This window comes from Protomyctophum parallelum (genome assembly GCF_964188405.1).
Source record: "Protomyctophum parallelum genome assembly, chromosome: 13".
In the NCBI taxonomy this organism is placed as follows: domain Eukaryota; kingdom Metazoa; phylum Chordata; class Actinopteri; order Myctophiformes; family Myctophidae; genus Protomyctophum; species Protomyctophum parallelum.
The window spans coordinates 20235520-20249091 of record NC_139708.1 but is presented as its reverse complement, the minus strand read 5'-3'; the positions used below and the strand labels follow the sequence as shown (position 1 = coordinate 20249091).

General features: G+C 43.9%; 1 protein-coding gene across 2 annotated transcripts in view; it reads right to left on the bottom strand.

The window, feature by feature from the left end:
- Positions 1-1933: 1933 nt before the first annotated feature.
- fmnl1a (formin-like 1a) overlaps positions 1934-13572 on the bottom strand; it is a 30336-nt gene continuing 18697 nt past the window's right edge. For both annotated transcript variants that reach the window (XM_083780687.1, XM_083780686.1), the window contains 14 exons: positions 13324-13473; positions 12300-12401; positions 10265-10895; positions 9814-9938; positions 9497-9705; positions 8856-9090; positions 8516-8584; positions 8344-8424; positions 7647-7776; positions 6765-6928; positions 6551-6652; positions 5304-5405; positions 3906-4011; positions 1934-3463 (listed from right to left, as the gene is read on the bottom strand). In XM_083780687.1, the coding sequence (XP_083636813.1) occupies positions 3399-3463; positions 3906-4011; positions 5304-5405; positions 6551-6652; positions 6765-6928; positions 7647-7776; positions 8344-8424; positions 8516-8584; positions 8856-9090; positions 9497-9705; positions 9814-9938; positions 10265-10895; positions 12300-12401; positions 13324-13473 (2271 nt within the window). In that variant the 3' untranslated portion in view covers positions 1934-3398. The remainder of the gene's footprint in view (positions 3464-3905; positions 4012-5303; positions 5406-6550; positions 6653-6764; positions 6929-7646; positions 7777-8343; positions 8425-8515; positions 8585-8855; positions 9091-9496; positions 9706-9813; positions 9939-10264; positions 10896-12299; positions 12402-13323; positions 13474-13572) is intronic.

Genomic DNA, 13572 nt, shown 5'->3' with positions numbered 1-13572 from the left:
TTAAGCTCCTCTAGTTCATCTCTCCTTTTCTTCTCATCCAGAACACTGATTTGGAGATCACTTAAGTGTGAAGCATGGCTACTGCTGCTTGAATGCCTACTTAATTGGGACCTAGCCTGGAGACTAAAGCATGATTTTCGAGTCCTCCTGCTGTGAGAACTTAGGGCACCGAGGGACAGTGCAGGTGGCCTTTGCTGTGAAATACCATACCAATCAGGGTGGCGTCTATTCCTTTTAGGTCTAACATCAGGACCTGGAAGGGCTTCATCAGGTGGTGAAGGGTTTTGATCCTCTTTGTGAGAGGAAGTTAATGATGGCTTTGGTGAAAGGTGAGGCTCTGTTTGTGTTTGGTGAGGTATAGTTGGACTACTAGGTGTAATAGTTTGAGACTGTGGGGTGGCTTCTTCTGTGAAAAGCTGGGTTGAGTCTGTTACACTAGTAGCAGGTATACTCTCAGTGGACAGGGCTTCTTCACCATTCTGTGCATCGGCCATTTTAGGTGGTCACTGTGTGGTTGTGGCTCAGTATCCGGCTCGAAGGACCATTTTGTTAGGATATAAAGTTCAACTGGAGCCACAAACCACCAGGAAGCAGGATTTTGTATTATCCAGTTTTATTTTGCTGGATAAAGGTTGACATTCGGATCAACTTTGACATTGACACTTGTGATGATTGCCTTGATGGTTCTATAAATAAACAAAGGAAATAAAATAGTTATAGTATCTTTCTACATAAACATTAAATTATAGAGTATGGCCTTTAGTTCATATTTATACATTTCCTATGCATATTCAAATAATAATTAGCCACATATCTAGTATAAGTTCATAATATAAATCAGAATATAAGTATAAATCAAATGCATCAGTCTTAAATATAACCCACATCATGGTGACTTACATTGAAACAAGTTCAAAGACGCATAGGGAATCATCTGGTCATGCACACAGCAAACAAGGGTGTGGCTGTGTGGTTGGGGATAAGGGGACAAGTGAGCATCCAGGCCTGCTTTATTGAGAGGAAGTGAGGGGGAGGAAGTGAGGGAGGCAGTGGGGCACTGCCACAAGTCCTTCCTGATCCATTGTGGGGTATCCTTGTGGAGCGGAGGGGAACTTGCCCTTTACAGTTTGTGACAGGTAGGTAGTAATAGTATAGGTATAGGCAGATGGAGTGTATAGCGCCCAGGATTACATTAGACAATTGATACTGGGTGGAGAAAAAAAAAGGGTTACAAAAATCGTGGGATAAATATTTAGAAAAAAAAACAGAAACACTCAGTGGATTTGGTGTGCATTATGGCACATATCAGTCCTGTACAGTACAGCAGACATCATCATCACTTTCAAGAAGCCCTGTGAACAACGGAGTCTACACCAGTAGTTCTCAACCTTTTCAGGCCGCGTACCCCCAAAATAGTCATATTTGAACTGGGCCCCCCCTTGCTTCACCCATCTTCAACCTATTCTACGATAAACAGCTCTGTTTTGTACTTATTCTATTTGTTTTATTTTATTGTTTTTCCTGGGAAACGGCACAACAGTAAGCTGTGAAGCAGTGAATGGAGTTTCTAGGTGAAAGTGATTTTTTGACGTGCCAGAATCTGCCATTGATAACTCAGAAACTACAAAACATTTCAAAGTAAAACGTTCCAGCATGTGTCTCCACAGTAAGCTGAATAATAAAAAGTAAACCCACAGGAACGCACCCAGAGTGCCGGCCCGATTCCGGCGAACCGCCCCGCGTCCGAAACGGTTGAGAAATGACGTTTTCGTGCTCACACATACCCAGCCAGCCAGGCAGGGACCCACCCACACACATACTCACTTAAGGAAGTGACACTGATTGTGTACATATTTTGACATGTTTTACATGAATGTGTGGATGTACATGTACGACAACACAGATAAATACTTCCAGGCTAGCAGGTTCAACAAATTGTCCAACATGAAACGTTTTTTTTATTAAGAAAATATGACAGGTAGAAACTGATGTTATACTGTACAAGAACAATGCATTGTAGTTAATAGTTTCAAGCAATCGCATGCAGGTGTGATTGAAAACAAATAGATGATTCCTCATGATTGATATAAAGAAAAATAAGTGTGCCATGTCAATGTTTACAACAGTAGAGAACGAAGTATTGTGTTGGTATCTGTGACTGTGACACAGAAATGTGATCTGATGTGATGAAAAAAGTAGTCTGGAGTGACAAGTATAGAACAGTGGTTCCCAAAACCTTTAGCTCAAGACCCAAAAGAGAAATTAGACGATTGCCCGGGACCCAAACTAGTGAAAATAGCAGATCTACAAGCTCACAACACGTCGCTTCGCACAGCGTTGCACGCTTGTAGATTGGCTATGTTCACTATTTCTTAAAATTTGATTTGTTTTTCGAATTTATGGAATTTCTTAGATTGGTTGTTTGGAAATGTTTTTTGAAAGTGTTTTGAAATAATTAAAAACGTAGGAAACACAGAAATAGCATACTTTTTACACCAAGTGATCCGGTCGTTTGTGGAGTACTAGTGTGATATATGAACACAATAATAGAGAAAATAGACCCATAATATCACCGCTGTCAGGTCAAGTGTAAACAGTGTTTGTCCAAAACCATTACTTTTCAGTAAACAACAAAAATAATAACCTGTGTTCCAAGGGATCTAATGTAATAATAATTTTAAACACCCGTGTCAATAGCTTTCATTGGTTGAATATTTATAGAAACCCTCAGACAGACGTAACCACTTTCAACCATTAATTTATGAAAAAAATAACAAAATGAAATATGGAGATGCATGGTTTCAGCAACATGATATATAAATTTAAAAGCCCCATGCGACTTAATTGCAGACAGAAAACAGATGCACCAAAATGATAACAAATGAAAACAAACCTATTTTAAAAACAATTTATCCATAATTCTATATTACATTTCTACCGTAACTGAAATTCTCATTTGGTGCAATTTGATGGACAATGGCCAAGATCCAGAATGTCAATTCTTGATTCATGTTGTATTGTATAAGTATTATTATAGGTTGAGACTGCTTGCATTTGAAAGCTTGTCTCGGTTCAGTTTCTTGCATTATGTTTCCTATTGTAGATCATATAAAATATTAAATGTACATTGAAGTTGTGGCATTTTAGTAGCTCAACAATGCCTCTAGGTGTACCCATTTTTATTCATCAACGATAAAGTACTAAAAACATTAACATACAAAGCCTTGGGGAGACCTCCTCCATCATGTCATTTTATAAAATGCATTGTTTTGTGTGGAGGAAATACAGTAAGGGTACTTCTCCAGACTGTATGAAATTTTATATTATGTACAGTCCATTTTTGTTCATGTTCTGTGTGCTTAAGTCCATGCACAAATTACAAGTAGAAGTGTCTGGGCTCAGGTATCTTGTCGTGGCGTTGCTCTCCGGCCATCTGTCGGTCTGTAGGGAGCTTTCTTTAGGTCTGAGACAGAACAGACAAGTTGACTTATATTTCTGATTTACAGTATACTCAGAAAAACTAAAAACAGCCAATCTACAAGCTCATAATGCGTTGCACCGCGCTGCATCGTGAGCTTGTAGAGCTGCGATTTTCAGACGCTATCGTACAACGGAAAATAAATTAGACGTTAGACCGAGGGAGAGCTAGCAGAACTCATAGCATTGTTGTAGAGAGAACGTGTGTGTGTGTGATTATGAATCATTAATCCATCCACACTTCATTTCACTTTGTGCCACACTGAGATATTGTACGTCTGCTATTTTTGAAAAGTGTGAGAACTACTGGTTTAAGCCTCGGGTCTTAATGGGTTAATGTGTTCCGTTGAATGTACACCGTTTCAGTTTGAGCGACACTTGTCAAAAGAGTTTGTGTACAAAAGAAAAAGAGTTGATATACAACAAACCTGTGATGATGTCCTCCAGACCTCCGTCCTTCACCTGCGGCTTCACCTGCCTCTTCTTCAGCTCTGCTATCAGGTCCATCTGGGGCATCCTGGGAGTCATGGGGGACTGCAAACAAACAAGATGGATACTGTACCAACATACTTAAAAATCACCCGTGTGAAGTGAGGGGCGCTCTTATCGTCATACATCATCAATGATACCATCATCTCATGAACAACTGAATTCATGCGATTGGTTAGCCAATTTGCTGTAACTTTGCCCTTCATTGTCAATGGCATTTAATGTTTGTGTTGCCACAATCATATTCTCCTTTCATTGTCAATGGCAAATATGAGACGTTAGGGGACAAAAGCTGTATCAAACATCATTTTTTTGTATGGTATTTGTACCATACTTTTTTTATTTGTATGTCTGTCTGTACGTCTAATGCACATAACTCGAGAACCCGGTGTTGAGTTTGTCGGATAGCCGGTTGTCCAGAACCATCACAAAAGCCTCTGCCCAGGCTCTGGACCTTCATATTTGGGCATGCCTGACACAGAACTCCATATATAGGAATAAAGTGACACAGAGAGACAGATACAGAAATATCCATATATGGGCATAAAAGGGACACAGACAGATGGGTGGAACGGGTACTCTGACACAGGTACAACGGGTATTGCATAGCCTGGTGGGTGGGGCACCAACTCGGTGCTCTACAGCTGGGCACCGGTCTAGTAAGACAAAAATTAAAAGTTAGTTAGCTGACTGGGGTACCCCTGGGCTCTATACCAAGTCTGCAGTATACGCTAGACTAGATTAAAAAATGTTAGGGGGGGATCTGAGAAGAGATCCAGTAGAACTAAAAGACAAGGCATTTTATGCTTGGTTGTGCTAGGGTGTTGCTGAAAATTAGTATACAGGAAATCTATCGAAAATACAGGATCAACCTCAAACATAGGATGACAATACTGTATACAGGCCATTTTCAAAACTTTATTTCTTCGCAAAACTCTCGTTCTCAACTAATACTATAGAAAAATAATCAATATCATAATATTCCGAGGATTGAGGTGGTGAGTGACATGCGTTATGGTTGCATTTAATCCACGTGCTTTAACTGTTTTGATCCCCGTTTGGCTTACCATTGGCAAGACAAAGGAAAAACTGCGCCCCCTTAAGAAAAGTCAGTATTTGACTGTTGAAAAGTAAAAACGGGACTTTTCCATGCGATGAAAAGAAGTGGAATGTGTATCGGAAGAGGCACGTGTTTTCAATACCATGCCTAGGAGCAACCAGTCCGAAGGCAAACCAGAAGAGGGTTGGCAATTGGCATGAAGACAAAATTGGAAAAAAGGGTGGGAAATTGGGGCACACACAAAAACGTTAGCGTATCAAGGGGTGATCATGTATACCTGTTGTGCCCCAGACTTGTTTGGAGAAGTTGTTTGGAGAACCTTTTCCTCAGTGCTCTCCCTTTCCAGTTTATTTTTCTGCTCAATGTCCTGTTCTGCTTTCTGGGGAAATAAAACAAACAAGACACTAGAACAATGGTTCCCAAAGTGGAGTCCTGGGACCCCAAGGGGTCCTTGAGGGAGTTCCAGGGGGTCCCCAGCTAAATGATAGTGTGGAACCAAATGGAACCTTATGGGTTTGTATCTCAGAGTGTACAAATGGAACCAAATAGACTCAGAGTTAAATTAACATTGATTTTACAATATAAATTGGGGGTCCCAGAGATAGAAATGCCATTAAATGGGGGTCCGTAGACTAACGCATGTCAAACTGGGGGTCCTTAATGGTAAATGGTGCATTTATATTCACACACTGATGCCGGAGGAAACCCATGCAAGGCACCAACCTGCACATCGGGAGCAATTATGGGTTCAGAGTCTTGCTCAAGGACACTTCGACTCTGGGGGAGCCCGGGTTCCAACTACCGCTGAGCCACTGCCGCCGCAGAGAATCACTGCTAGAGCCGTAAAAATCTTCTCTTACGGGGGTCCTTGGCATATCTTTTCAAATGGGTGTCCGCAGGCTAATGAGTGTCAATTTGGGGGTCCTTGACATGAAAAAGTTTGGGAACCCGATGATTGAGGCCTTTGAACATTGAACAACAAAAATATGGACAAAGCGTTCTCCGGGTCTGATATGGACGTAAGATGAAGCCTGTCAGTCCTTGAATTGTAAATCGCCATCTTTCTAGATCCGTTTGGGCCCAGCTGGCCCATTGGCTGGCCCAGACAACGAGGCGGGACTTCCCCCCTTCTTCTTCGTTGGTTTTTATTTTGATTCGAACGGGGGGTGGCTCCCGATCATAGACTGTAACGGTAGCCACGCCCTTCAGAACATACTCGACTTTATGGTCATTTTTTTTAATAAATGGAACCATAAGTTTCCAAAAAGAATATCATGACATGATAAATGAGACTTTAAACTAGTGACTGGAAGCAGAAAGTATTCATGACCATGTTTATTAAGGTAATACAGTCTAGGTGAAGTTGGGCCCAAATACATGGACCTCTATGGAGATATGGGGTTTTTTGGGCCCAATGACAGCACCACAACAGGCCATTATATGAACTTTCAGGAAGTCCCGATTTCCTTAGTGGCTTCACAAAATATCTGTCTGACTGCCCCCCTGGTTGGGACACATCCTCACCTTATAGGCCTTCACAAAGCGGACGAATGTGGGGAAGAACATTGAGGGTTGTGTGGTTTTGGGGTTCTCTCCGAAATACTCCACCGCAAAGCCATAGGCCTCCTAGAGGAGGAACAGGGAATGTGAGAGGAGAGCGAGAAACACTATGTTTATGAGAAGTGCGTTGCTCAAAGACGTTATGTCATGTCCCACCAGGCCACCACCCACCACCAACCTGTGCATTCTTGCTGTCTTTGATCAAAGCATCCAACTGTTCACTGTTCGTCTTGATGAACTCCTTCAACACCGTGTTGTCTTCCTGCACCAAGAATTCCTTCTTACTCAGCTCCATTCCCCGCTCTAAGGAGCGAATGTCCTGGAGAATACCGTCCAAGGAGACTGGCAAAGAATAAAAACAAATAAAAGTCAATCACTTAAACCCTCCAGTCCACACGTTGTGCATCGATAGAGAAGATAGCTGTTCTACAAGCTCACGTGTTGTGAGCCCAGAATCAGGATGCTAGGGTTCATGTAATCACTAAAGAACAGATTCTGCGCTATGAATCTGTCGGCAGGGGTATTCAGAACCTGTATAGGCTACATTGTCGTTAGTGGCAATGAAAAAATAGGCACCCCACCAGAAGGCGGACCTCACCAAACAGGCAACATCCTGCCATCCAGAGTTAAATTCCAAGGAAAACATGGCACTGTTTTTTCTTTTTTTTTGCTAATGGGTTCCCAGATTGGGGTTCACGTGGTTAAATCAGGGTTTTACTGGCATGTCTACTTTAGTGGACGAGTCTTGGTATATTGTGACATTTTTATTACACATTTATAAATTATATTTTAATCGACTATATGTAGATAGTGTACACTCACTCCTTTCCCAACATTTAACAGCACACTGAGCACAGAGGCAAATTCTATACTATACAATCCTATAGTAAAAATAGAGTTTTGACCACCTTCAACCTGGCATCCATATTTACATGACTTTCACACACATTTTAAATAGGCTATTTTCACAACGAATACAGGTGCTGTGACTTTAGACTTTGACTTGCCCCATTGGTGCATTGAGTAACAAAACGTTTGAAAAGCACTAAGTCTATTTTACCTAGAGCAGCCTTGTCCAAAAAGTGAAGCTCTGAGTGAAAAGAGATGAGGTCAGGGTATTTCTCCTGGACTATGCTGCAGATGAAGTGAAGGAGAGTCTGGGAGCGGTCCGTGGACTTTGTCTCCAACAACTGAAGAAAAAAGAAAAAGAAAACAATAATAAGAGTGATTGACGGGGTCCCAGGTGGTCCCCAGCTAAATGATGGAGAGTTGATAAGCAAAATGGACCCATTTGTGTGGACATATTCTTTTGTTTTGGGTCTGCAAGGCTAAATCTCATGGTGGTCCGTGGCTCAAATGCAGAATAAATAATGGGCCTTGATAAGAAAAGAGTTGAAAACCACTGTTTTAACCCATTTAAGGGTGGGAACCCTCTTTGGTGTTTTAAGCATTATGTTATGCTTTAGCTATTGATGCTAGCTATTGATTAGCTAGTGGCGCGCTACGAGCTTGTAGGTCTGCTATTTTTGAAAGATCGTTCAAATGTCGCGCAAATCATTGAATATATATTTCAGAGCGAACATTTAACTAAAATATTTGCTTCTGGGGGGGTCCCTGGAACTACATATTTTGAGATGGGGGTCCGTGGCCCAATAGAGATAATTCTGGGGGTCCTTGACATGAAAAAGGTTGAGCACCACTGACATTTTAATCGACCTCAGTCCAAAATGGGTTAAAGGAAGAACGAAGGAACTGACCAGGTCCAGGCTCTGCAGGCGAAACCCGCCGGCCGCTCCCCTCTTACTGCTGTTCATGTAGTTACCGAAGGCTAGGATGATCTGTAGGACAACGGAGGAGATGGAGAACATCACACATACCCACTGCTAGGAGTGCACCATCTATACCTGCTGTGCTCGCTGCCATACTCACTTCTAGCATCTTTTTTAGTTTGGCTGAAGACTTTATGGACAGGGATGCAGCGATGATGGAGTCCAGTTGCTGTGGATGAGAGATAAATAAAATGCGTTTCTGCTTGTAAAATAAACCTCAAATCTTAGGTCACACACACACACACACACACACACACACACACACACACACACACACACACACACACACACACACACACACACACACACACACACACACACACACACACACACACACACACACACACACACACACACACACACACACACACACACACACACACACACACACACACAAAGTAAAAGTGTCCCATCCTCAATATCCCAGACATGATGCTAACCGGCTGCAGGCGCTTCACGGTCTCCGGGAAGTTTCCCATGTAGGTGAGGGTGTTGATTCGCTGGCTCAGGCGAGGGATCTTCCCGAAACGAATCATGAACTGGTCTTCGTCGGACAGCTCCTCCATGGGACGGCCCTCCTTCTCGTAGTTGAGCAGGAGCTTCAGCTCATAGTCCGACGGGACGAAGTGCTCCAGCAGCTCCAGGAAGTCCAACTCCAAAGCCTGCTGGTCATAGCTGGACAGACCAGACGATACAGGATCCGTGAAATCATGTACAGATTATTAATAAATCACATTCATAACGTGCAAACATTTGACGACAACACGCAAACGTTCATTGAAAAAAACAGCAAATCTATAAGCTCACAAGGCCTTGCGTCACAAAGCGTTGTGAGCTTGTAGATCAGTTATACGTGATTCAGTGTAGAGGGAGAAACAAAAATCACACTCGTGTGAAGTGAGACGCAGTTTCTGAAAGCCAGACGTTGGAAGGGGCTAGCGAACCTCATGAAGGAGGGGTCCGTACCCTGATCAACGAGGTGTATGGGGTTTAAGTAGTTCATATTTATAATTATAATGTGATAATGATAATAGCTGTAGTGTTTATTGTTGATGATAAAAGCAGTGAGATCAGTGCATACGTCTCTATAGCGGCGCAGATGTCCACTGGGCTCATATGCGCCTTGCGGAGCGTGATGGCCAGGTTCTTGGCCTTGTTGCCCTCGATCAGGGCCACCTTGCTGGGGGTCTTGTTCGACGCCTTCATGGACACCCTCACCTTGGACAGAGCTTTCGGCGTGCCCTGGGCTTTGGTCTTGAACTGCTCTGCAAATAGATCCATGTCCAATTCCTAATGAAACACACAGTGAGAGAGAGAAAGTAACCCGGGCTGCAGGGAGTGAACGAATGAGCTCTGCATCATCGGTTGGAGAACGGAGGACATGATGAGTCACCGTACCTCCAACACCTGCTCGTCATCCAGGTCACTGAACACGGTGCCCGACACCTGGTTGGGTTTCAACGCCTGCCAGTTTAACAGTGGCATCTTGAACTTGGTCTCAATGGGCTTCCTCTTCTTTGCTGCTGAGGAGAGAAATACAATGTAGGCATTTAACAGACGCTCTTAATTCAGTGACATTTACAGTAAGCAAGAACACCACATGGTGATACATCAAATACAAGAATCATAAGCAAGCTAAGAACCTAACATCCGTCTAACAGTAGAATATCCGTTTATCTATTAACCCATTTAGGCCTGACCTCAAAATTAAAATTCTAAATCCTCCAGTTTTCTGAAAGAAAATGATTAAATAGTAAGAACGATAAGTGCCTTCAGGAATGATGGCTAGTTATATGATTGTACATGAACGTTCCATAACATAGGGCTGGTCCTCAGCCAGTCTCTTTACCGGGTTCACTGCCCGGGGCAGGTGGCGCTCCGGGGGGAGGTGGGGGTCCGGGTGGGGGTGGCGCTCCGGGGGGAGGTGGGGGTCCGGGTGGGGGTGGCACTCCGGGAGGGGGTGGGGGTCCAAATAAGCCAGGCGGGGGAGGAGGAGGAGGGGGCGGGGGCGAACATCCAGGCGGGGGAGGAGGAGGAGGAACGGGAACAGAAGAACCCAGTGAGGGAGGAGGTGGTGGTGGTGGTGGAGGAGTAGAAGCAGCAGCAGTCATCCCTCCTGGACCACCAGGCAGAGGAGGAGGAGGAGGTGGAGGTGGAGCGGTGGCAGCAGGGAGGACGGGCGGTGACGGTGAAGAAGCGGAATCGGGCATGTCGGGCTGCAGGGGGTCGGAGGCCGCGGCGGCGGCGGCCGTGGGGACATACTCCACCACGGTGACGGGGACCACCTGGAGGTCCAGGCCCCCGGAGGGGGAGCGACCCAGGCGGAGCAGCCCCTTGTCCTGCAGCTCCTGGACCTTCTGCTCCAGCTCCGTGTGGCTCACGCGACGCTCCCGGTCCTTCTCCCGCTCCCTGTCGAGCTCTCTCTCTCGCTCCCTCTGCTGCAGGGAGCCGACCTGAGAGCTGTACTCCCGCAGGCTTTCCTGTGTTAAGGAGGCGCGCACGCACACACACACACACACACACACACACACACACACACACACACACACACACACACACACACACACACACACACACACACACACACACACACACACACACACACACACACACACACACACACACACACACACACACACACACACACACACACACACACACACACACACACACACACACACACACACACACACACACACACACACACACACACACACACACAGCGGTGGGGATGGATTTAGAATGCCATTTATAAAGCTCTGACGGGGATGGAAAAAAAAAGATGTGATGTAAAAGTCACGCACACAATATCTCAGCGAGATATAAAGGCTATTCTGGAAATTCTGAATACTCCCTCCATTAATTACCAGCTCAGTGGCTTTGTGGTTACAGCGTCCGCCCCGATACTACTAGGTCTGTGTTCAATCCCCGGTCTGGTCATACCAAAGACTATATAAAATGAGCATTATATAAGCACATTATAAGTACTCTAGTATACGCCATTTAAAAAGACACATCATAAATTCATTTTTTAAATAAATGTATTACTTAAAAAAAAAAACAGCTTTGGCCCTGTACTCGCGGGTTCTTTTTTTCTGTCACACTAAATGTCTTAGCCCAAAATAGCGTAGATCGGCTATTTTGGGCAATGTTCCCCGCAGAACGTGGATGCCGGCGGGGTTTTAAAGGGTAAGACCACTTTTTTAAGGTTTGGGTTGTGTAGTTACTTTGCCATGATGCAACTCCAAATGTGGACAAGAAATAAAAAATAACTGCTCCAGTGATTAGAAATTGATAATTCAAAATTTGCTCCTCATTGACTTACATTGTAGCTAAAACAGCTCTCAAAGTCACTCTTTTAGTATGTAAACAAACACAAACAATGTTGATTCAGACAATATAGAGCATCACCAAAACTCATGCTGTTTTATTTTTTCATAAAAATGTTTTCTTCCTGTTGATTTGTCCATTTTATTGGGAAGAAAACCCGGACTGGATCCGTGGATCTGGATCCAGATCTTCAAATAGTAAAATCAACAGGAAGAAAACATTTTTATGAAAAAATAAAACAGCATGAGTTTTGGTGATGCTCTATATTGTCTGAATCAACATTGTTTGTGTTTGTTTACATACTAAAAGAGTGACTTTGAGAGCTGTTTTAGATACAATGTAAGTCAATGAGGAGCAAATTTTGAATTATCAATTTCTAATCACTGGAGCAGTTATTTTTTATTTCTTGTCCACATTTGGAGTTGCATCATGGCAAAGTAACTACACAACCCAAACCTCAAAAAAGTGGTCTTACCCTTTAAGTGGTTTTGAGTTCATCAGGCTGTACACGCGGAGTTGGTCCACACGAGGCAGTACAGCGCGGTGGTACTCACCTTGAGCAGGCCGTTCTCCTTGGTGCGCTGCATGAGCTGAGTCTCCAGCTCAGCGGCTCTCTCTGCAGTCAGAGTCTCAGCCTCCTGCAGCCTCTCGCTCAGCTAGAACAGCACATAATATAAGAAAGAGTCCCGCAGGATTTTAATGACATTTACATAAAGGCTCGGTTATATTATGGACAGACCAGGGACTCTAATGCCAGATTTATAGACTTGGCCGTGTGTGCGCCGCGGATTGCCGATCTACGAGCTCACAACGGGTGAGCTTGTAGATCCGCTGTTTTTGATGTGCAACGCCATGCGGCTCACGACCATACAGTTTACAACGCCATGCGGCTCACGACCATACAGTTTACAACGCCATGCGGCTCACGACCATACAGTTTACAACGCCATGCGGCTCACGACCATACAGTTTTTACTTTCTTCCTGAAATGATGTTGATTTTTTCTTGTCTATCCCTTTTAGACTAAGGGCTCTATTTTTGTCCATGCTCAGCTATACCCTTTATCCCTAAACTTCTTTGCCTTTTCTTTACTATTTTGAAAACATTTTTGAATAGTTCAACTAGCCGATCTACATCGACACATTGTGAGCTTGTAAATTGGCTATTTTAACTATACAAAATATTAAAAGAAAAGGCAAAGTAGTTTAGGGATAAGGGGTTTAGCATGGACAAAAATAGAGCCCTCAGTGTTACGACTGTACTCTGTTGCTGTTTTTACATAATGTCTAATAAACTATAAAAATATTTTGTTGACTACATGGTAAATGGTACATTTATATAGCGCTTTCATCCAATGCGCTTTACATGGATTTATTGTGCATTATTTACATCCACACACACCGATGGCGGAGGAAACCATGCAAGGCACCAACCTGCACATCAGGAGCAATTAGGGGTTCAGAGCCTTAAAAAGATTATTCAAAATAATAGATGACTTAAACTAAATCAAAATCAACTCCTGCACACGTCCGAGCATGAGCGGGACCTCCTCTGCGTGCATGCCGGCCGGGGGCTAACCTGTGCGTTGTGCTCCTGCAGCTGGTTGACGTGGTCGAGCACCGGCCCTCTGTTCTCTGCATCCTCCAGCAGAGCTCCAACGTCCAGCACGTTGTCCAGGTACGCCTGGATCTGCACCTGGAGCTTCTCGCTCTCCGTCAGCGACAGAGTCTGATGCACGCACACACACACACACACACACACACACACACACACAAGTAATGAGTCTCGGGACCGATCGAAGTGTACGGATCGATGCAATGTGAAAGC